This window comes from Erpetoichthys calabaricus, chromosome 8 (assembly GCF_900747795.2).
Source record: "Erpetoichthys calabaricus chromosome 8, fErpCal1.3, whole genome shotgun sequence".
Lineage (NCBI taxonomy): Eukaryota > Metazoa > Chordata > Cladistia > Polypteriformes > Polypteridae > Erpetoichthys > Erpetoichthys calabaricus.
This window is the reverse complement of record NC_041401.2, coordinates 86,285,028-86,309,918: the sequence shown is the minus strand read 5'-3', so window position 1 is coordinate 86,309,918 and position 24,891 is coordinate 86,285,028. Positions and strand designations below refer to the sequence as shown.

General features: G+C 35.8%; 1 protein-coding gene across 3 annotated transcripts in view; it reads left to right on the top strand.

Moving 5' to 3' along the window:
* ap2b1 (adaptor related protein complex 2 subunit beta 1) overlaps positions 1-24,891 on the top strand; it is a 75,180-nt gene that overhangs the window by 46,352 nt on the left and 3,937 nt on the right. For 2 of the 3 annotated variants that reach the window (XM_028807038.2, XM_028807037.2), the window contains exons 14-21: positions 168-360; positions 3,331-3,351; positions 6,954-6,995; positions 8,674-8,820; positions 9,103-9,248; positions 18,275-18,404; positions 19,805-19,889; positions 23,194-23,280. In XM_028807038.2, coding sequence (XP_028662871.1) covers positions 168-360; positions 3,331-3,351; positions 6,954-6,995; positions 8,674-8,820; positions 9,103-9,248; positions 18,275-18,404; positions 19,805-19,889; positions 23,194-23,280 — 851 coding nt within the window. The remainder of the gene's footprint in view (positions 1-167; positions 361-3,330; positions 3,352-6,953; positions 6,996-8,673; positions 8,821-9,102; positions 9,249-18,274; positions 18,405-19,804; positions 19,890-23,193; positions 23,281-24,891) is intronic. The other variant, XM_051930805.1, reaches the window with a different exon arrangement.

The following is a 24,891-nucleotide window of genomic DNA, read 5'->3' as shown; positions in this document are numbered from 1 at the left end:
TACATACCCATATATGTTGCGTGTGCACATCAGTCTTTTTGCAACTCCTGCTTGGCAATAGAGAATCTGCTATTGAGAACAGAGAGCAGGTGCTGACACTTGAACAAGAAAGTGTAGACAAATTTCTTTTGGCTAAGCGTTAATGGTTCATTTCTTTTGTTTTCCAGCAATGAAACTGGTGAGAGTCCTGTTGGAGCTGGTCCCACAACCCAACTTGATCAGCCACAGGTCATCCCTTCACAAGGAGATCTCCTTGGAGATCTTCTAAATCTTGACCTAGGTCCACCTGTCAATGTCCCTCAAGTATCCTCTATGCAGATGGGAGCTGTGGATCTTCTTGGCGCTGGTCTGGACAGTTTGGTAAGCGTTTAAGCCTACATACTAAAAAAGCAAAACCATGGGAAAAATGTAGAGGTTAAAGTCATAAATTCCTGTCCCTTTACAAAAATAAGAAAATTATGATTCAAATTTTGCAGCTGATTTTTTAAATGTAGGTGGCAGTGATATTAGGGGTGATATGCTTGTTTAAACTCATGTCCGCTAATATGAATAATTTGTTTCATGATTTTGTTGTTGCAACACATTTTCCAGCATGTAAATATTCTCTTTTACACACATGCAATGTGAATACCTATAAGCTCCACCCTGTTCCTTAGGCCCTGTGTGTGCTACCTGACAATAAGGCTAATTCTGAAAAATGCCAAAAATATAATTTGTGTTTTTCTAAGACTGTCCATTGTCTTTCCAACGTTGCATAGTGGCTGCTACAAAGTTTACTCCAAACTGGGTGTTGGGGGGCAAGTGGACTAGGTTTTGGCTTGGTAACCCAGATAATTTTTTCCTTCACAGCTCAGGTAAATATCCAGTAAATTAAAAGAGCAGAAATTCAGCCTTCCGTATAGATTTATACCTAACTTTGTATGCCTCAGCAGTTGTTTGATACAGAATGGTCACCATTGGCAGATGTTTGTTTGTTTGTTTGTCCCTCATTTGACCACCTGTTTTCATATTATAATGATGGTCATGTTGTTATCCAGCCAGTATTTCTAAAATCCACAGGCTATCAACTTTCAAAAGAGCCCTAAGATGTTACTCTGGAGCAGTATGATAATTTGTTATGCACAAAGGAAGCCCTGCTCGACGGCAATGAGTTTTAATTCTTGCTGTCAATACAGGTTCATAATCAGCACCTCCAATAGATGGCACTTGTCAGCAAGTCATGCCATAGTTATTTTGTAAATGAAAAAGAGTAACTAATAGGCATTTTTATAGATACCTGAGCTGTTGCAAGGATAAACACAACTTAAACACCCAAAAACTTATACTGTTAATAACTCAACATAGGTATGTCCATTAAATTATATCAGGCTTCTCTATACATTTGCTGAGCATTAAAGTCAATGCTGAACAATTCCAGCTTCTCTCTGTTTAATATGTTCACGTATTTTACTTATTATACAGTATAAGAAAACACCCATTATTAAATAAATAACAAATTTACCATCTGTTTTAATAAACCAGATGTGATTAACTAAATGTTTTATTTTCAAAACCTAAGCTCAAACAGAACAGTATACAGTACACATTTGATCTCTTTGACAGCCCCAGTTGGTCTTTACTGTATTCAGGTTATCATGGCCTTGCTACCTAGGTCACAGTGAGACTGCTGATGATTTACAAGACGCTTTGCCTAAATTGTATGCCGTGAAAGCCTAGGAATAGCATATCATCAACTTGGAATACTTGTGCATAAAATAATAAATTCTTTGGTGATAATTTCTATGAATTCATACAGTAGATGTGAGTAAAAAGAAAAAAAACAAACTATCAGTCTTGGATATTGGATTTGCAAATGTCAAGATTGGAGCAGAAAATGTTATGACCAATGAGCGCATTGAGAACTACACTATGAAAGTACTATGATCAAATTTAATTCTAAACCCATTATTAATCTAAAAGGTAAAAAAACAAGCTATGATCTACAGAGCAGTGGGAAATTGTTATGGCTAGATTATGCATGTGGAATTCAACACAATAAGTCTTCTTGCCTGCATGCTTTCTAAAGTTAAAGCTTTTGGTGGTTCTTTTATGCTATGGGAGCAATTCATTTCAGGGTTTAGGGTCCACTGATTTCCTTATTATTCAAGAAAAGTGATAATAGAGAGAGGTCAAATATGTGTAAATATGCTTATCCTATGGTGCAGCATTTCTTTCCTAATGGTAATGAAATGCACTTATTAACAGAGCATGAGAAATCCCAGATTAATTTTAAGTGTATAACAGTGAAATATGCCACAGCAGTCTTAGTCATTACCACTTAGTGAAAGGTTCTCATGGAACAGTGCCGTTGTGTACCTCTTCCATGTAAATTGGAGCCTTATGGTGAGTCAGTGTCCTATTCACACAGTTTAGCTGGAAATTCTGTTTGTCAGGTCATACATGGATGGTGGTAAGAGAGCTAGCTCTGTAAAGCACTTTTGTCATGTTACATGCTGGGTACCACATAAATGTATGTGTCTGTGTGTGTGTGTGTGTGTGTGTGTGTATTTTTTTAACTCATTGTTATCAGGTCATTAACTAGAACCTTTATAGTAAGTAAAACATACTTTGAGGAATTGAGGAATTTCAGCTAGCCAACTTCATGCTGAAATACTTTTACTCAGTAACATTTTCTGACTTGCTAATTTCAGATCCAGTCACACTAATTCAGTTAGATCAGGTCTAATTTAGACCTGATTATTAATTAGGCTGTCCAAAGATACAAGTGTTTTTCTTCAAGCTTTCTGATGTAGACTTGCTTTTAGATGATTGTCTTGCTGCATGACTGATCTGTACTTCACCTTCAGCTCACGGGAACTGATAAGTTGTGACATTTTTATGAGAAATTTTTTGATACAGAAATTTTTTGATACAGACCTCTAATTGTGACTCGTTCCGTTTACATATTTTTCTAAAATGTTTAACATACCTCACACATGTGCTCTCTACAAACATGTTAAGTACACAAGTTTTTTTTAGTGAGTGGTCCCACTCTTGCTTACTTGTAAATTGTCTTTTTGTAATGAACACCTACCACAGTCGCATGGAAAAAGTGATCTGTAAATCCCGCATTCATGCAGAGATTTTGGTAAGAAGGTTACTCAAATAGATTTTAAACGCAAATACTCCAAAAAAAAAAAAAGAGAGACATTAAGTGGTATTTTAAAGTACTGCAGAGTGAACCATATAGCTCTAGCAAGCAGACATACTGGTTTTCTGCTTAGTTTGGTATGATTTCCATAATTAAAACGTTTGCATTTTTCTTTTTTCATTTTGCTTTTCCTTCTTCAGATGGGAGAAGACACACAATGGGTAAATAAAATCTGCTGTATTTATCTTTGAATCCTTCGTCTCTGCATGTGTTTCCTAAAGATTATCTACAATGAACAAAAAAATTGTCTCATTACCCATCATGTCTGTCTGGCAAATTTAATCAGATTTTTTCATATTTGACTGAGTGGGTTAGCTGTTGCCTCTAAGGGTACACTTTTTTGGCATTAAATTAGAGATGTTATCACTCCATTCATAAAGAAAATTACAGTTTTTATTCATTTGCATAATTATTTCCAAGGTTGATTGCTGAACAGTTTATATTAAATTCAACTGTTACAAACTATACAGTAGAATGTTCTACAATGCAAGTATTTCGCTCAATGTAAACAAATAACTTAGTCAGAAATGCAGACCATGGTTACTATTGTTTGTCAAAGTATTTCACTTAACAGTTATATAAGACATGGTGGGTTTTTTTTTTTTTTTTATAACTATGACACGTGTTTTAAAAAACCCTTTTAACAAATTGATTACAAAGCTCATACAACTACTGAGTGGTACATGCAAGTGTAATTGTTTAACCATACATTAACTTTGATACGCAATACATTCTGACCATTACTGATAGCATCTTGTTTATTCCAATATGTACAGTTTTTACAAACCAAGATGTAAAAGTGTACTAAATGTGACACTGTCTCTACTTGTAGTTTTGTAATTAATATCAAATTACAGGTGCATCTCAATAAATTAGAATATCATCAAAGGTAATTTATTTCACCAATTCAATTCAGAAAGTGAAACTCATATATTATATAGATTCATTACACACAGAGTGATATATTTCAAGTGTTTATTTCTTTTCATTTTGCTGATTGTGGCTTACAGATGATGAAAACTCAAAGTTCAGTATCTCAGAAAATAAGAATATTATGTAAGACCAATTAAAAAAAAAATATTTTTAATGCAGAAATGTTGGCCTACTGAAACGTATGTCCATGTATGCACTACATACTTGGTTGGGCTTCCTTTTGCATGAACTGCTGCAACATTGCGGTGTGACATGGAGGCAATCAGCCTGTGGCACTACAGAGGTGTTATGGAAACCCAGGATGCTTTGATAGCGGGCTTCAGCTTGTCTGCAATGTTGGATCTGGTGTCACTCGTGTTCCTCTTGACAATACCCCATAGATTCTCTATGGGATTTAGGTCAAGTGAGTTTCCTGGCCAGTCAAGCACAGTGATACCATGGTCATTAAACCAGGTATTAGTACTTTTGGCAGTGTGGGCAGGTGCCAAGTCCTGCTGGAAAATGAAATCAGCATAAAGCTTGTCAGCAGAGAGAAGCATGAATTTCCAGATGGCTGTGCTGACTTTGGAATTGATAAAACACAGTGGACCAACACCAGCAGATGACATGGGTCCCCAAATCATCACTGACTGTGGAAACTTCACACTGGACCTCAAGCAACTTGAGTTTTTTGCCTCTCCACTCTTCCTCCAGACTCTGGGACCTTGATTTCCAAATGAAATGCAAAATTTACTTTCATCTGAAAAGAGGACTTTGGACCACTGAGCAAGAGTCCAGTCTATTTTCTCTTTAGCCCAGATAAGACGCTTCTAACTTTGTCTCTGGTTTAGGAGTGACTTGACACAAGGAATGCGACAGTTGTATCCCATGTCCCAGATATGTCTGTGAGTGGTGGCTCTTGAAGCACTGACTTCAGCGCAGTCCTCTGAATCTCCCCCAAAATCTTGAATGGGCTGTGCTTCACAATCCTCTCAAGGCTGTGGTTATCCCTGTTGCTTGTGCACCTTTTTCTGCCACATTTTGTCCTTCAAGTTTCCATTAATATGCTTGGATACAGCACTCTATGAACAGCCAGCTTCTTTAGCTGTGACCTTTTGTGCCTTGCACTCTTTGTGGAGGGTGTCAATGACTGTCTTCTAGACAACTGTCAAGTCGGCAGTCTTCCCCATGATTGTGTGGCCTACTGAACCAGACTGAGAGACCATTTAAAGGTTCAGGACACCTTTGCAGATGTTTTGGGTTGATTAGCTGAGTGGAGTGTGACACCATGAGTCTACGAACTTTTTCACAATATTCTAATTTTCTGAGATACTGAATTTTGGGTTTTCATTAGCTAGAAGCCATAATCAGCAAATTGAAAAGAAATGAATGCTTGAAATATATCACTCTGTGGGTAATGAATCTATGTAATAAGAGTTTCACTTTTTGATTTGAATTACTGATATAAATTAACTTTTTGATGATATTCTAATTTATTGAGATGCATCTGTATATTGAGATCTTGGTCACTTATTATATCTTGAAAAAGTTTAACTTTAAAATTTGTGTTATTTTTTCAGTGTTCAAAACTGAATAATTATTCTTCAAAACACATTTAGGTGTAAATAATAATGTTTTTGAAAGGTAATTAATATTCCATTATTTTTTTCCAGTACAGAAGTATAGAATCTTTTTATTCCCTGTGGTAGTACTAAGTAATATTTAGGTTTGAAATATACTGGGGAAAAAATAGGTTGTAGATTTTAAGCATTCAAGACAAGTTTAGCTTGTGTTTGCAGTTTAAATTTCTATTTTCAAAACTACTATATGCCTAAAATTGTATAATTTTCTCAGATTTCAGAAATTGTTTAATATCAGATACTGTATATTTGCATGCCAATACCCTTTCCCAGTCTCACATTTTTGTTAATTCTTTTATGTACTTTTTGATTACATACAGTGATTTTGACATTGTTATGAATTTTTGTTGCACATTGTAGGCACACTTCAAATGTAACCAATAAAGTCGTGAGGTGCAGCAAAAAAATACTGCAATTTAGCTTCTTTCTTTTTTTTTTTTTTTTTAAATAAAATTAACTAGGATTGGTATGCAGTTAGAAATTATTTTTAATCGAAATATTTTAGGTTCTAATAATATTGATTTATGAAAATATAAACATTTTGTTTTTTGTTCAAATCATGATCTTTATGGCTAGGCATCATTAAAGAATTAAGTTGAAAAAAGTTCAAGAGCAGACAGTACCAAGACTAATGTACTACAAAAACATACAGGGTTTTTGCAAAAATATGCTATTTTTTTCTTTGAAATGCATTAGCTTTTTAGGTTTTCTGATCTTATTCTTGACAGTTCTAAACATTCATGTTTTGTTTATTGAGCACACTGTTTTTAATTCAATTTATAGTTTTAGACAGTGGAATACAGTATTTCAATTCACCCCGTGCACCACTGATAAGCGTGGTATCCCACAAAGCCAAAAAAACTGATGCCAGGATTGAGCAAAGTACCATAGCAATGTACCATAAGTAAGGCATGTCTTTTAGGCATTGAACGTGTTATTCTACAGATAGGCAATAGATAGTATTAATACATAGGCTACAAATTTGATGCACACAGTGTCCAAAGTGGTCTACTAGTTAACATTCTTTTTTTAATAGCTTAAATAATTAAGTATGTAGTTAATGTTGAAAGTATTTAAAATTTAAATACAGAATTCCAAAGTACAGAATTCTAGGCTGACATTACTTGGTGTAATGCTTCTTGTATGCCACATTAAAGGATTTCCACTGTTAATTATTTGACTGGGTATATTTTTTCTGTTTTCTTTTTCAGCTTGGAGGAGATCTTGGTAGTGGTGCTGGGGGAAGTCCTGCTGTAAGTTGCGGAGTAATTTCTTTATGAATCTGTGAAAGACTTTATTTTAAGCTTCTTGAGTCTTACCACTGTAAGACAGGTTCCAGTACCGCCAGCCTGGTTATTAGCTTACAACACATGTATTTTGTGAAACAGGAATGATTTTAATTCTCAGAGTAATACAGTAAAATAAATTGAATCCATAAGACAGACTGAAGTGCTGTACGTGCTAATTTACATTACTATTTTCAATTCAGTTTTCAATTTCTATTTATTTTTTCATAAACCAATGAAATCCTTCAACTTGTACTTTGACAATAAAATGGAAATGCTGATATTGGAGAGCCCAATATCATTGTACCATATACAATGCATAGAGTACAGTAATATAATACAATAATAATGGAAATTAATATGAACAGAGCTTTATTATCGTGTATATCGTTATATTCACTAGAGACCTAAATGAGTTGAAATGGTAACTTAAATTGATAACATTGTACTCCTCCACATTTCACTAATTGCTGTAGCAAAACAACAAAACCAGTAATTTATTATTTTGGACTATCTCCTTTATCCTAAATGATTTACATGATGTGGATAAAGTACAGGTGCTTACATATATTGTAAAATTAGAGAGCAAGTGGTAGGTGATTTGCTTAGGGTTGTACAGTGCTCTTAATTGCTTGAGCTTTGCCATGCTGTGTAATAACAAATCCACTGAGTTCTGACTTTTTATATAGAAGTCATTTGCCAAAGCACTAGCACATGAAGTATTATTCGTAGATTGATTCACAATTAGCAATGGTGACATGCTGCAATCAAGGGATCAATTTTCTAATGGGACTGTAACATACAAAATGTTATAAAAGTATATTACTCTGCAAGGTTTATGATGAACAGTCAGTCTTTCAGAGCAGTAGTCAGAATAAGGGTAATACTGTTATTAATGATAGGTATGTGAATGATAAGTACACATCTTTGAGTAGGTCCAATCTCATGAACTACAGACACACTGAATTGCTTGGAGAGTACTTTATTTTTACAAGACAGGAAACAACGGTCAGTGTTTTCATTATGATAGAGTTAAGATTTCAAGACCGTTCTGAACAATAAAAGAAAAAAAAAAAACAACTTCCAGGAAAGCAAATAAATCCACTTCATAGTTCATAGTTCCTGATGAAATATGTAAAAGACTGCTGCTAATCCTCTCTGGTCACATACTGTAGCTTTTATATACTTTTTTTCAGAAATGTAAAATATATATTTGTAGTAATACAGAATACTAAAACGGTGACTTACATTATCCAACTGACATGAATCTTGATGCTGTCCAGCACCATGATGAGCAAGAATACATTAAAATACATGTACAATGTTTCAATAAGTGACTTGTTCCATTAACAGCAAGCAATGTTTTAACAAATTTTTGAATATAAAACCTACCTCTCTTCAGGATCAGGGTTCAACACCCAAGGTCAGTTTTATATGCAGAGTATTCACATGTGTTAACAAATATATTAAAATTTCTGTATTCTTGAAAATATGCATCAAACTACATCTGAAAGGCAAGAATAAGACTTTGTGGAAATTATTGTAATGGAGTATGTTAGAATGTAATGGAAAAAACTTATACTTCTTAAATATTACATGGAAGTCATATGGATATGCTTACTTTACGTTGGTTTTTCAATTATAGGTTGGTCAGAACTTCATTCCTTCCTCTGTGCCCACCACTTTTGCTCCATCTCCGACACCAGCAGTGATTAGCAGTGGCTTAAATGACTTGTTTGAACTCTCTACTGGAATGGGTATCGCTACTGGAGGTTATGTTGCTCCCAAAGCTGTATGTATTCAAAAAATAATCAAATGGCATTTACTGTTATTATGGTATTTATTCCATTCCATTCAAACTAGTGTGACTAGACAAGGGACATCTATAAAACATTTAAAAAATATTTTTTGTTTTAATCTAGTAATTAACTGTTTATTACTAAACATCATTTTAAATAGAAAATAATTTTAAAAAAGGATGAAAAGAATTGTGATAGTCCACTAATTATCCTGATCAATTACAATATTTTACATAGAAAATATGGCTTTACTTAGTCTTTCTTTTCTGTCTCAGGTTTGGCTGCCAGCTGTAAAAGCTAAAGGCTTGGAGATAGCAGGCACATTTTCTCGAAGACAAGGGCATATGTACATGGATATGAACTTTACAAATAAAGCCCTGCAACATATGACAGACTTTGCCATTCAGTTTAATAAGAACAGGTAATTACCATTAAAATAGTTTAATACAGCACAGTTTTAATATGTACCTGCATCTGTGTACTTCTCAGTTTTGGAAAGCACTGGGATACAGTTAAATTTCACAAAATCCTCACTAGGGTATTGTACCACGTTAGCCATTATGGATGTAATGAGAAGTAAAGCAAAATAACACCTTTTATTGGCTAACTAAAAAGATTACAATATGCAAGCTTTCAAGGCAACTCAGGCCCCTTCTTCAGGTAAGATATAATATTATAACATTTAAAGATTATTAAATCTTGCCTGAAGAAGGGGCCTGAGTTGCCTTGAAAGCCTGCATATTGTAATATTTTAGATAGCCAATAAGAGTGAGTATTCCTTTTATATGGATACAGATGCCTTTACTCCAATTGGTTTATATATTAAAAAAGCAATACTGAATTTGTTTGCTGATTTAATTGTCTACAAGAGTGTCACGTTGGTCTTGTTCTGAGCCACCATGTTGAACTATTGTGCAAACTGTTGCAAAAAAAGGTGGGGGGGACCCCAAAGTAACTCAGTGGTTCAGAATTTTGGGACAGAGCATAGCCAATAACCAGCCTATTCAAATGGCCACATGCAGCCCAGAAGCAATCTCTGAGTGGCCCAGCCCATGGTTCTGTCAGAAACAGAGGAAAACAGGAAAAACACATTACGCGAGCCTTCAGAAATTCCTACACTACTGCAGCATGTGAATGCAACACTCTATGTAGCTGAGCAGCATTCAGCCCACAATGCAGTGTGTAATCATGTGTCTAAAGGTGGTGGTAGTAGTCTATGATACAGTGATCTCTTTTTTTGTGACGTACGTACCAGTACATTGTACCACCACCTGTACTTAAACAGCTGGTTGTGACATCATATACATATTAAATGATTCTATAATCAATTCTGTGCTGAGTCTTAGTTGTATTTCAGTTTCATCAAGTGAGTATGAACATGGGTTTTCACAAATTAATCTAATTATCACTCCAGTGAGAGCCTCGTTGCTGTCGAGCACTGTCTCTGCACTTCTCTTTATACGATTGGTTGGCCCTCCACTCACATGTTTTGATCCTGTTGATTCATGGTTGTTACGAGTACAGAAATCAGCCATTAACACTCAAAGCAAAGATTGAATTAGAAAGACTTCATTTGATGAAAACATGCAAAAGGTTTGGAAATTTTCTTTAAAACTCAATCAAATTAAGCACTGATTGCTTTGCGGGACTACATAACTTTTTTGTTGAATGTAGAGATTGTTATTAACCTACTGTTAATATTCTTTGATTTCAGAAATCATATGTTTGTAATTGTAAACTATCAAGGACAAAATATGCAGTATATTACACCTGGTTTATTGGTAGCATTGCCGCCTGGCAATAAAGAGATCATGGGATCACATCCCGGGTCCTCCCTGCGTGGAGTTTGCAAAGCACTTTGAGTAGCGAGGAAAGAGCTATGTAAATATAAAGAATTATTATTATATAATACTAGTCATTTAGCCCATTACAATAACGGGCGCTAGAACAGTAGTGCATAAACATCAGGAACAGTCTATATTAAATGGCAAGGGACTTTGACCTCATTCTTTTGTTGGTCATATTTTTCTTTCTTTCAGCCTTTCTTTTGTTGATGTTTACTTGCTGAGCTGACCATTCTTTGTGGGCTGCTGCTGTGTATTGTGTGTCTTTAATTTTCTGTGACAGTAATACTGTCTTGTACGTCCGCTGGCTTGTATGTCTGTAATATAATTTTCTCTGGCGGTAATACAGGCGTGCGCGTCGGTAATATACCTTTAATCTCCTCTTGACAGTAATACTGGCTTGTATGTGGCTGTAATATGAGTCACTGTATTGTGTACCTTTAATTTCCTCTCGCAGTAATACTGGTTTGTATTTCCGTAAAATGCCTGTAACTTTCTGTGACAGTAATATCGCACATCACAGCGTGCCCCGCACATGCACACTTCACCAGAAGAGACACACACACACACGGACACCTGGATGCACACAGGGATTTTATTAAAGAGGATTATTATGCAATTCTTATTTCAAATTTTAGATGTTAAGTTTTTTCACCAAATAAAAAAAACATGTAGTGCTAGGACTCTTGACCTATATATACCTTCACAGTACCTCAAACTTTATCCAAACACAACTTATGCGTACTGCCAACTTTTTGTTTACAAAAAATCCATCGCTAATCACACATGTAGTGATTTTAAAATGAACCTCTGTTCCCTCAGTCTACAGTAGACCTTGTATCCATCTGTGTTAGTTACTGTTATCACATGATATGGGTTTGTTCACTGACAGTGTTGATAGTTCTTTTTTATTTTGTTAAATACACTTTGTGCCTGGGTCATATATAACCAAGATATTTGTTTTATTTCAAAAAGTAAACAAATGTTTATTGCTAATACTGTTCTCTTTTTTGTGATATTTTGTACCTTGTAATGTGCCCTGTTCAGATGTAAGCAAAATGTTCATTTTATTTTGAAAAGGAAAAAAAAATGTTCTTGCTAATACTGTGCACTGTTTTGTTTTTATGCACTTTGAGATGTGCCTAGGTCAGATATGACCACAATGTTTATTTTTTAATTCAAAAGTGGAAAAAGAAAGTATTGCTTCTACCTCAGATTCTGTTCAGGTATAGCTTTTTTTGTTTTTATGCACTTTTCGTTGTGGCTGCATCAGATATGATCAAATTTAAAAGGGAAACAATGAATAAACATTTTTTGTTTTTGAATACATTCATTTGCGTTGATTTAAAGTTTGTTATTACGTGCTAATTACGGGCCGTTGAAAATGTCTGGCTCAGCTAAATTTGTGGGTTTCAAAATCTGGCCCAGCTGAATTTGTAATTGAATAGCCCTGGTCTATGGTTTTCCCTGATCAAATAAGGAATTTGTAAAAATTTTGCCAGAGAGTGATCCAGTGGTGTGGATATATATAACAAACATTTTATGTTTGTATGCAGAGCAGGTTAGAGATTATGAAAGTACTAAAATTCGAAAGTCTCAAAAAACTGATCATAAAGATCGTATTAGCATTAACAAATGGAAATTATTACTCGGGGAAATAATGGAACAGCGAAAAAGAGATTGAATAAATGTACATAGGTGATATGATAGAAGTATGTAGATATTGTTCGGCTTAAACTTAAAGTTGGAGACCTGTAGATTGTCTAATTCATGTTGCCATCAGGGAAAAGTAGCGTTTCTTCCCAATGAAGAGGCGTATCCCCGAGAAATAAAAGATTTGCTGTTTGGTGAAAGTGAAATCCGTATACGCGAGAAGCAGAGACGTGAAATTATCTCAGAGAAAGTCTCGTCCCAAGATTTCCTTTTAGAATAGAGAGATATATAGTATTACACACTCATAGATTTTGGGCTTTATATATTAGATATCATTCCTTATGTGATCATGTCTTACCTAATTCAAGACTGAGATGTTCACTATCTTCATTTTTGTCTCTGGTTGTTTATCCGGTGCTTCCTTTTTTATTTTCAAACAACTGGGCTGATATGGCCACAGTGAACTGTCTCCCTCAGCATGTTGTGGAACTTTAATGTCCTATTAAATCAGTTTCAATTCTGCTGTGTTTTGCAGCTTTGAAGTTTTATTTTTTGCTTTCAGACTGCTAATTTTCAAAGCAATCATATCACATTTACAGATACATAGTTATCACTTGTATTGTTCCTGGATGCTTCCCAGCTTAAGGCTATAATGGGACAGTATAGTGCATCTGTTTTTTGCTAAGAGGTAATATTTTCTTCATTATGCAAATGATCGATATATTTTTAAAGCATACTCCAGACCATAATTCTAATTTGTTCTCTTTATTTCTCCATTTTAAAACTATAGTATGAACTAAAAGGAAACTCAAAACCGACAAATCAATAGAATGGGGCAGACTGCCTTAAAGAGTCTTTGCTACTCATTAGAAAAAATCAGCCATTTAACAAGTACTTATTAGAGCACAGTTCATATAAAAAAACAGGAAACACGTAAAGGAAAACTGAGGGAGACGATCAGTGTTGTAATGGAGTGTAGCTCAAATTAAAAGAAACTACAACAGACAAAATCAGCTGTTTGCTGAAAGTTATTCCACAGTTGCTCTTTCTCTGAACTGCTACCACTTACGTCATTGTGGGTGAATGGGGAGCAAAAGAGACAAAGAACACAGCACCAAATTCTTTCAACATTAAACATTAACAAGCTATGCACACAGAAACTAAAGCAACAAGTTCCATCCTCCAGCTTTATGATCAGTTTGATCCATAAAGCTGGATATGCAAAATTTCTACCTGTTATTTAAAACATGACCGTACATGCTGTTTAGCTTCTAATTATACATACAGTGCAAATGTCACATCAACTGCAAATAAATCACATTTAAATAAATATTGACATTTCCTGTACAGATTTTCTTTTGACAAATGTATTCATAAATGTTGTTTAAAAAGAGCTATGCAGAATAATAGGCCAGCTGCATGGATGCACTGCAGCCTGCTGCATTATAATGCATAGTTGTTAAGCCCTTTTAACTATGTTGTACTTTTTTTAAGGAAAAGGTTACTGAACCGGAACAATTGATGCTTAAGCACATGACATGCCATTTATAAACCGATCAGTAATTGCATCTGAATAACTAAAAACTAGCCAATAATGATATGATACAGTACAATTTATTTTTGTATAGCTCAAAATCACACAAGGAGTGGCAAAATAAGCTTTAATGCGCCCTGTCTTTTGACAGACCCCTACCCTTGACTCTCTAAGAAGACAATTAAAAACTCCCAAAAAAAACCCTTGTATGGGAAAAAAAGTTTTTAAGCACAAATATAGTTAATTAAACCATAGAATTCACAGCGTAATAGTAAACTAAATGTAAAAACATTGAATAACACTGAGAAAACCTTGAACAACAGGGAGAACTAACACTGCAATAGTTTGCGCTATAGTGCTACCAACCGCTGGCTAAAAACACTTTTTTTTAATGAGTTTTAAGCACAGGGAAAAAAATGAACATTTGAAAAAATCTGTAATTTAATAAACCACCAGAAAAGTAACATTGCAACAATGCACGCTACGAACCCGATCGCTGTAAACAGAAGTGAAAACAAAATCAAGTCCAGTGCACTCTTTAACTGCCTTCCTACCTTATGCATCCAGCTCTCTCTTGCGCGCTGCCTGTGTGTGTGCGTCTCTCTCTCGCGCGCTGCCTGTGTGTGTGCGTCTCTCGCGCACACTGACTGTGTGTGTGCGTCTCTCTCTCTCGTGCGCTGCCAGTGTGTGTGCGTCTCTCTCTCTCTCTCTCTCTCACACTGCCTGTGTGTGTGTGTGTGTGTCTCTCTCGCGCTGCCTGTGTGTGTGTGTCTCTCTCTCTCTCTCTCTCTCTCGAGTGCCTGTGTGTGTGTCTGTCTCTTTCGTGTGTGTGTCGCGCTCTCTCGCGCCTCTCTCTCTCTTGCTCGCTGCACAGGAAATGCACAGGGAGAGACTGAACATGTACAAACCGAAAGGGAAACTGGCTTGTGTGATCGTGAACCAAGGCAAAAGTTTGGCAAACTTTTTGGTCGTAAACCAATTTGTACGTGTACCGAGATGTTTGTGAACCGAGGTTCCACTGTACAGAGCAAAATGCAAGAGTAGATGATACTGTACCACATGATAGGATTCAGATTTGTTTAGAGTCCTGGACACTTTGGCCATCAACCTGCCTCCCCCTACTGGCCATTCCACAGCTGAGTCAGTGCTGGGCCAACCAATCTGATGAAAGCACCCTTCTACCCGAAGATTCCAGTGCTCCTCTGTCAGAGATGACCTTTCCTTAGGCAGGCATACAACTTGGCAGTAGTGCAGTGGTGACGAGAAACTGAATAGGTGAAGTTTAATAACAAATTATAACTATCATATTACTTATGTTTTAGAGATAATGACTAACAACAGAGATGCAGCATGCACTGTTAATCAGCAGCTGTACTCTGGGTATACTGAACTGAAGTAGGGAGTCTTCAGGCGGGATTTGAAAGCTGAGACTGAAGGGGCACCTCTTATAGTAGCAGGCAGACCATTCTGCAGTTTAGGGGCCCTGTAACTAAAAGCTCAACCTACCACTGTTATTTTATTAATCCTTGGATAAATAAACGGACTGGCATCTTGAGATCTTAATGTGTGTTCTGGTTTGTAAGTCATGATAAATTCAGACAAGTAAGCCAGACCTTGGCCATTTAAGTAAGGCTTTATTTGTTAAAAGTAGGATTTTGAAATCTGCCCTAAACTTAACAAGCCATTGTTAGGATTTAATAACTAGAGTTATGTGTTTGTATTTTCTTCTTCTTGTAATAATTCTTGCAGCAGCATTTTGCATTAACTAGAAGCTGTATAAAGAACAATTTGAACATCCAGTGAACACTGCATTGCAGTAGTCAATCCTACTAGAAATAAATGCATGAATTCATTTCTCAGTATTCTGCAGACTTAGAAAACTCCTTAATTTCCCAACATTTTTAAGGTGAAAGAAACATGATTTGGACAATTTTGTAATGTGCGCTTTAAAAGACATACTAGAGTCAAAGATAATGCCTAGACTGCAAGCTGATTCAGTATAATTAATGGTAATTCCAACTGAGTTAAATAATGTCAAATGATGTAATGTGCATAATGATGGAGTACTGTCAGCACATTTCTTTAATTACTGGAATCAGTTGTGATAAATAAGAACTAAACCAGTCAAGGATATTGCCTGTGAGCCCTATGTTATTTTCCAGCCTGTATAGTAAAATAGAATTGGTCGATGATGTCAAACGCTGTGCTTAAGTCTAACAACATAATTACAGTGAACTGTCCTTCATTAGAGGATATCAGAATGTTCTTTACAACACACATTAGTGCCATTTATGTACTATGACCAGTGCGGAAGCCAGACTGGAATTTCTCAAATAAATTGGAATGTGTAAATTGTGACTGAAGCTGATTGGCAACTACTTTTTTCAAGAATTTTAGGGAGAGATGATAAAATTTGAAATGGGCCTATAATTAAGTATGTGTGGGTCTAGGTCTGACATTTTAAGTAATGGTTTGATGATTGACGATATAATGAACCATTAATAATCTTAAGAACAGGTGCTGCAATAGGACATCCATTGCACTTCTTACTCGTTTTGTTTGCACTGGATCTAGGGAACAAGTAGTCCTCCTACGTGGTTGGTCAGTGCATCAGTAAAATACATGAGCAGAAGCGTACAAAGTTTAAAAAAATTGAGAATATTAAGAAACTTAACAGTACAGTTATTGCCACGGCTAAATAAAAATTAAGAATCTAAGGAACAGAAAACTGATACATGATCAGAATATATGTAGATAACCAAGAAGGTGACAGAAACCAGCTATTTTCCAAGAGGTGTGTTTATAAGAGTGCCTTGTTATTTTAAACTCTGTGGTCGAGTGTTCGATCCAGTTCTTCAAATTATAAAGTGCAAACTATTACACTAACATTAATACTTTGTAGCATTGTGTTTGCCCCCACAGGAATTGGGAGGATTACAGGATATCTTTAACATTGGAACATGAATCTTTTTTCAGTGTTCAGTCTGTACTGTATTAGTTTAATAATTTATTCTGGAAACAGCATGTTCACAACCTCATGAATACACGTAATGCAATCTTATAATGTAATGTACATGTATCCCACAGAATGCTGAACACAGATTTTAATTTATTCAAATAAATTCATAATTTTCATATGTAACATTAAAATCTTAATTATTGGTTCAGATATCATCTCTAGTATGAAGTGAACCAAAGTCCAGCACCTGATAATCCAGCTAATAACTCAAGCCTATGTAGTAGAATAGGTTTGGTTCCAAATATTTTTTAATAAGTACAAATAGTGATCTGAAATTTTTTATCAGTTAAAAGATATTTTGTATTGTAAAAATAATGAAAAGGTGGGGTGGGGATGACCTTACTAATTATAGATCAGTTATATTAACATGTACCTGTATGACATGTTTTTTTTTAAATTGATTTTATACAGTGATTGAGAGACGGTTCAAGCAAATATACAATCAGTTCTATCATCCAGACATTTTCATATTAAATTATAGTAGCTGTTCAAATTGGTTAGGAGATGGTTTGCTATTCCTCTCAGAGAGCCCAATGTGAAATGGTCCATCTTATATACTGAGATATCAAAAGGGATGAAATAGTGGCCCAGACTGTTTATTTTACAACATCATTATTAATTCTTTAAAAGATTCTGAAAAGGCTTTGGACTTCATAGAGAAATGTATTTTTTCCCTAGTTTGGGCTAAAATAGGATATTCTTTTTCATTGAGCTGTGAAGGTGGGTTAGAATTCTTCCACTTGTATAAGATAGGACAAGCAAGCAATGTAGCATATAATGTCAGAATTGATTTATGTGACATAATATTATTCTATCTGGTGTTAATCCAAATAAGGGAGCATTTGCTGCAATTGTAAAACAAAAACTGACAAAAGAGGGAAGTTTTTTTTCAATGTGATCTAAATATAACATATTTTCAAAACATACTCAGTAATTCATGATGTAATTGTGTCTGTGCATATAGAAAAACATGAGTAAAGTAATGAATTCGTTAAAGAAGCAGTGTAGTTATAGAATCTTCATGAAGTGGTTGTTTTTAAACAGTAACTTCACAAACAAAAAATACAATAAAGTGCCACTCATTTTCTCAGTTTTATTTGCTTTAATGTAATTACATATTTAGGGTAATTTTAATCCCTGAAAAATGTCAAAGCATAAAGCTTTGTGCCCTGTGGTGGGCTGGCGCCCTGCCCGGGTTTGTTTCCTGCCTTGCGCCCTGTGTTGGCTGGGATTGGCTCCAGCAGACCCCCATGACCCTGTAGTTAGGATATAGCGGTTTGAATAATGGATGGATGGATAAAGTATTGTTATTAGATTTTAAGAGCTGATGTTAATTTGTTATGTTAATTTCAGAATTGTAGATGCTTTTTAATATAATCTGTAATGCTTTGTTTCAGCTTTGGCGTCATCCCTACCACTCCTCTTCCAATTCACACTCCTTTAATGCCCAACCAGAGCATTGAGGTTTCTCTTCCTCTCAACACTATAGGACCTGTAATGAAGATGGACCCACTCAACAATCTTCAGGTTATTTCCTTTTTGCTTGCTGTTTATCAATGTAAAATTTGGAAAATATGTTTTCCTCTGCTCATTATTAGACTAATACTTGTACTTTTTAACTTGTTAGATGTTTAGTCACAATAATTTTTATTCCATATAAATTCCAGAAGTATTTTTTTTTTTGAGTCTTGGTAACCTTACTCTCATTGATCTGACCAGTGTCTAATACAAAATTACTCACAATCTCTACCTTAGTGCTTATAGTAAAACCTGTGTCATTTAGGAAAGTAAAGCTTTAATATATAAGAAAGAAACAAAGTAAAAGTCAAAACCACAAAACTGCCTGAAAAGGAAAAGGGCAAATAAGTCTTTTAGAAATGATGTGAAATAGGGGTGTCATAACGTATTTAAGCTGTAAGATATGCTAAACAGAACCAGAGAAGGATTTGTAATGGTTGGTTGAGAATTCCTTGAACCAGTATGATTTTCAGTGATGAAGGGTGATATGTATATGTAAATATACGTATTAGCTCTGAAGTCATAGACAGCTTATGATACTTCTGCAACATTGGTGGCAATTTAAATGCACATAGATGTGTAAATATGGCAACGTTAAACCAGTAGGATTTTCATTGATTGGACTATGGAATCTGTCGACCATTACGACTTCTAATGGAGCATTTCTTTTAATAACGATAAAAAAGTTTAAGCATGCTGTGAAGTACTAGATAGGAGTGAGACCTGACTAATACAGGTGGAACATTGAAGGAGCAAACTTGTAAGGATTGGGTTGAAAATAATCAAGTGGTTGTTCCAAGTTCTGGGGGAAAAAATGGAAGTCAACTTCAAGTATAGAGTAGGCGTTAGTATGGAGTTTGCAAGTTGTGTTTTTCAGGGATTGAGAGAGAGAGAATGGTAGGTAATGATAGGGTAAAGGTGAAGGAAGCTGATAATAACACCTGAAGAGAGGCCAAAAATACGGACAGGCATGGTGGTAATATGCCCTGTAGGCTTTTACATTTTTGCCTTTTTAATAGTTGTGGTTGTTGTAATTGATTTATGCTTAGTCTGAAATATGTGCATCATACACAGGGTTTACAATTTTTTCATCAGGATAAAACTCAGTTTTATAGACTTAGGTCATACTTGTGTACTTCCATATAAAATATATTCTCCAATAAAATATGCAACAGTTGTTGACATATTTTTTAATATACTTATTATTACAGTATTTCATTCTATGTGATAAAAATTGAGTACTATGTAGCAAGTTTTTCTGGTCATTTTAATGGTTTTGTACACATTTTTATGTTTAATTTATGGGAAAAAACTATCCTGGGAATAAAGTCTGAGTTTGACCCTGCAATGTTACTGACATCATGTTGTAAATAAGAGTTCTCAAATTATATTTTTTATTTTATTTTCAGGTTGCAGTGAAAAATAGCATAGATGTGTTCTACTTTAGCTGTCTTATTCCTCTCAATATATTTTTTGTTGAGGATGGTAAAATGGGTGAGTGTAAAAGTCATTTATTTCATTCTGTGTTTTAGAAGATTGGACTTGCCTTATTTTTTTCCTAATAATACAGCCCTTAAACACATGCACATATCCCGGTACAACTTTTCCTGTTCATCTGTTTTCAAGGCATTTACAGTAATCAATTTCAGAATTATATTGTAATGTTTTGGATTCTACCCTAGCTGGGTCTGATAGCTTAGTACTTTTCTACACATGAAGTACACATTCAAATACACTCTTTGGACATTTGAGAAGTGTCGGGTATTTTATCATTAAAATGGCAAGTATTAAATTTCATGAAGGTGTGAGCTCAGTTTTTGCAGTACAAAACAGGTTGCCCAAATGATCCTACTTAAGTTTTATCTGTCCTGCTGAAGCCCCAGTCAGAAAGTCAAATATTGAAAATTCAGGAACATAACCAGTTCCTGGACAATGCCAAGCCATTAAATTGTTCAAGGATATTCACAGTCAATCTCCATCCTCCTCTAATCCAAAGACATACATTAAGATCACACATGATTATTACACAATCATATTGTATATTTAATCATTCACACTTCTTTGCAAACATCTCCTTCAGTAAATTACAAGACTTGTTATTTTGTATTCATTACTTTTAAAAACAGAATTATAATTCTAGTTAAGTAAAGGGTAGACCTTTGCTAACAATCCAGCAGAATCTATATATATAATTCACTAAGCCGACAGGGCACGCAAGACAACCATGGGATACGCATAGCCACGCCCACCAACTCTAAGACCATGGGATAAGACAACAACTCACAGAGCCACGCCCACCAACTCTAAGAATTCACTAAGTCCATGGCAAGCAAGACAGAGCCACGCCCGCCAACTCACAAAGCCCCGCCCACCAACATTTCGAGCGAGAGTGAAAGCATTTGCCAAGAATGTTTTCATTAATCAAGAACGAAAGTCGGAGGTTCGAAGACGATCACATACCGTCGTAGTTCCGACCATAAACAATGACGACTGGTGGCGTTATTCCCATGACCCGCCGGGCAGCCAACCGGGTAACCAAAGTCTTTGGGTTCCGGGGGGAGTAAGGGTGCAAAGCTGAAACTTAAAGGAATTGACAGAAGGGCACCACCAGGTGTGGAGCCTTTCGCGTAATTTGACTCAACACGGGAAACCTCACCTGGTCACGGAGAGGATTGACAGATTGATAACTTTTTCTCGATTCTGTGGGTGGTGGTGCATGGCCGTTCTTAGTTGGTGGAGCGATTTGTCTGGTTAATTCCGATAACGAAAGAGACTCCCTCTTGCTAAATAGTTAAGTGACCCCATAGCGGTCCACGTCCAACTTCTTAGAGGGACAAGTAGCTTTCAGCCATGCGAGATTGAGCAATAACAGGTCTATGATGCCCTTAGATGTCCGGTGCTGCACACGTGCTAGACTGAATGGATCAACGTGTGTCTACCCGGCGCCGAGAGGCATGGGTAAGCCGTTGAACCCCATTCGTGATGGAGACCGGGGGCTTGCAATTGTTCCCCACGAACGAGGAACTCCCAGTAAGTGCGGGTCATACACTTGCACTGATTAAGTCCCTGCCCTTTGTACACACCCCCCGTCGCTACTACCATGGTCGGGTGACTTGGTGGATTATATATAGAAAAGCAGCCGGAACCGCAAAGAACAATGAAAAGTCAATGTGGCTCAGAGGTGCATGTGGACTGTAGCAGAGACGAAAGCGACTGAGGCGGTGTTTGGAAAATGAAAAGTCAACATGACTCACAGGTGCATGTGGACTGTACACAGACAAAAGCAACTCAGGTGAGGAGTTGGGGGTGGGCACATGAGCAGGCAGTGCGTACTGAACGATGACTAAGAAATCAGCAGACTAGAATGGCGAGGAGGCGGATTGGGCGTCCTTCCCCTCTCCCCCTGTTCCACCCTCCGCGCCCAAGCACCGTCCAGCCACGTCCCTCGCTCTGGGTGGTGGAGGCATGACAGCGGCCCTCCAGTTTTCAGTCACGGACAATTGTATGTTGCCCTCTCCAGAGTTCCATCTTTTCATTCACCTACAGTCGTATCCTCAAACCAACCCCATTTGGACAACTGTGTCTTTCAGGAAGTGTTCACCCATCAGTACATAATTATGCGGCGTATGCTACGCCGCGGATTGGCTAGTTATAAATAAAACAGGATAATTAGTACAGCTAAGTAACTATTTAAATGCTCACTAGTCATTAATTTTTCCACACTCAATTATCCCTAAATGTAGGATGTTAATAGAAAATATTTTTATGCTTGTGAAAATACAACTTTCGGTCATTAAGCCTTATATTGTCTATCATTAGTATGTTTTTTTCTTATGTTTCCCTTTTCAGAGGTATCAAAGCTCTGGCTTTCCACTTATGTACATATAAGGCATTTTATTTATTTTGGAAGGGACAGTAGTTGTTTTTTCTTTATTTTGGTAGATCTTTATTGTTTAAAAGTAGTGTCATGTGCTCATTTATGGCTGATCAAGTTGAGGCCATTCGTACTTGCTGCCGAGGCCTATAGGAAAACAGCTGGGTAATAATATTGTAGAAACTGCCAAAACCAACTACTAGAGGCCACAAAGGCCGTTTGGCTTTTGTTTATCATGTACTTGTGGCAGCGATGACCATCATGCACTCTGCATAGACACAGTGAGAGAAGTAGTGCTGGAGCTGCAGAGGTAGCAGTGTTTCGGCTGTGTGTCTTTCTGTACTGATGGTGCAACCAACAAATACCCACAAACTACCAATAAGTGAAGGAAAAAAACTGTCATTGTGCTCACAGTGCTCAGTCTTCAGAAAACTGACTGGCAATGGCACTTTTTTTATGTTTTTCAAGCAGCTGCCACATTTTTTGTTTCTGATCTCTGTAGACGGTTCAGTTTTTTCTTCCATCAAGAATGTAGAAATACCTTGTAAATAATAATATATCTTTCATTATTGTTATATCACAGGGTCTTATATGTTTCCTGACTCTTGGAGGGCCCTTTAAAATGTGTTTTGATTGGTGCTGCCCCATGTGGTTAATTCATATACATTTGGCCTGCAATGCCTTCCCTTACATGGATTAGGCATATGGATGCCAAGACTTGAAAACTGAATTGTGCTACTCTGTACCGGCACACCCGACCTACAGAGCTTCAGATGCAATGAGCTGTATAATTTGTGACCAGCATGTGACAAATTTGACATATAACCAAATGGCCAGTCCCAAAAGGAGCCGTAAGTTGGCGCATGACTGTACACAACTTGAGTTCATGCTTCTTTATATAACATACCGTATGTCTTATTTTAGAGCGTCAAGTATTCCTTGCAACATGGAAGGACATTCCAAATGAAAATGAACTTCAGTACCAGATAAAAGATTGCCACTTGAATGCAGGTGAGTGTTGAGTAAAAAGAACGTTTAGTTTGTTTCAAATGCAAATTATATACACCAAAAGGACAGGCTGGGTTGGATCAGCTAAATTGATTGATTAAAAAAAAAAAATTGGGTATGTACCATCAGTTCAGTGTCTGGTTAAAAAAAAATTATATTCCACTGCTGAATGGCAATTTGTTGCTACTTGGAAATACTTCAGCTGTTTTCACATTTAGTATATATAAAGAAGAAACTTTGTTTGTTTGTTCATGCAATTGAATATGGTATAAATAAATAAAAAAAAAAAAAAAGGAACTGTTCTCTGATGCAGAAGGAGGTTAAATGGTTAGTTTTTATCAAAAAAAATCTTGGTGCTCCTAAGATGCAGAATTCAGTAGTACCTAATAACTTCTGAGCAGTGCAATGTAAACAAGAACAAAACCTGTATCCAAGGTATTTTAAAGGTGCCGAGTCTGAATTTTCGCTCCTTTTGACTCAACATCTGATAGGTTGGTCAGTTACAAATTGTAATTCAGGTGTGTATAAAACCTTTTGTAGTAAAACCTTAAAACCTCAACAAATGTGTTTTTCTGTCGTAATCTCCATAAATAATGCTCAAGAGTGGTCTCTTCGAGATTTCTATTATTAGCTGATAGACTCCTTATTTTGTCCTGCAATCAACTTTGCATGGCCTGTTCAAGATCTGGAACTGGATATACCAGACATTTCTATGTATTTGCCCATATCTGATAACTATAAATATTTTGTATCGATCTATTTTACAATAAAAGTTTTCCAAGCAGCACTGACGCCTACCTATACATTATAGCTTAGGGAGGAATTGTTGAACATTTAAGGAATGATAATCATTTTATAGTGATATCATATTTATGAGCACCATTTACACTGAATATTTTTTGTTATTGTTTTGCATATTTTTACAGGTGTCTAAGAAGTTCTGGTTTAGTGTTGATATAATATACTGTATGTATATTATTAGTATGTTTATTGATATGACTTTATTTAAATTGTATATCCTCAGCACTTAATTCCCATCTCTTAAAATTTGCCCTTAGTTTTAAACTAAGGTATGGTGTTCGTTTTTCATCAATATTTAATTACTTCTTGACTAGAGTGTACTTAAGATGCTTCCTTTTGATTGTTTTTTTTTTATTTTCATCTTTAGATTAACACATTAATTTCAGTTTTCTTGGGTTTTTGGTGATATTTGATTTAATTTTTAACTTGTCTCAAAAGACATGAAATTGTTTAAATATTGTCAAAAACTTTCATCAATTTACAATCTACTTGGTTGGGTTCTAGTAAATTTTATAGTGACCATTTATAAATGTGCAAAATGATAATGAATCTGTCTGTAATAAATTACCTTAGTGCACTGTCGGGCAAGTGGTGCGCGTGCCGTGGAATTTTCTAGGGGCGCCACGAAAATTTTTGTAAAATATTTAAAATTGCTAGTGTTTTTGAACTTTTGGTTGATTAAAAGATAATGTTTAAAAAATATATTTTATGTTGGAAAAACAGATAACGGTTAATCAGATTGTTGAATAAACGAATGTATTTATTTTGAATGCAAGTTAAAATTTTCGCTGTTCACCATTCATCATAATATCA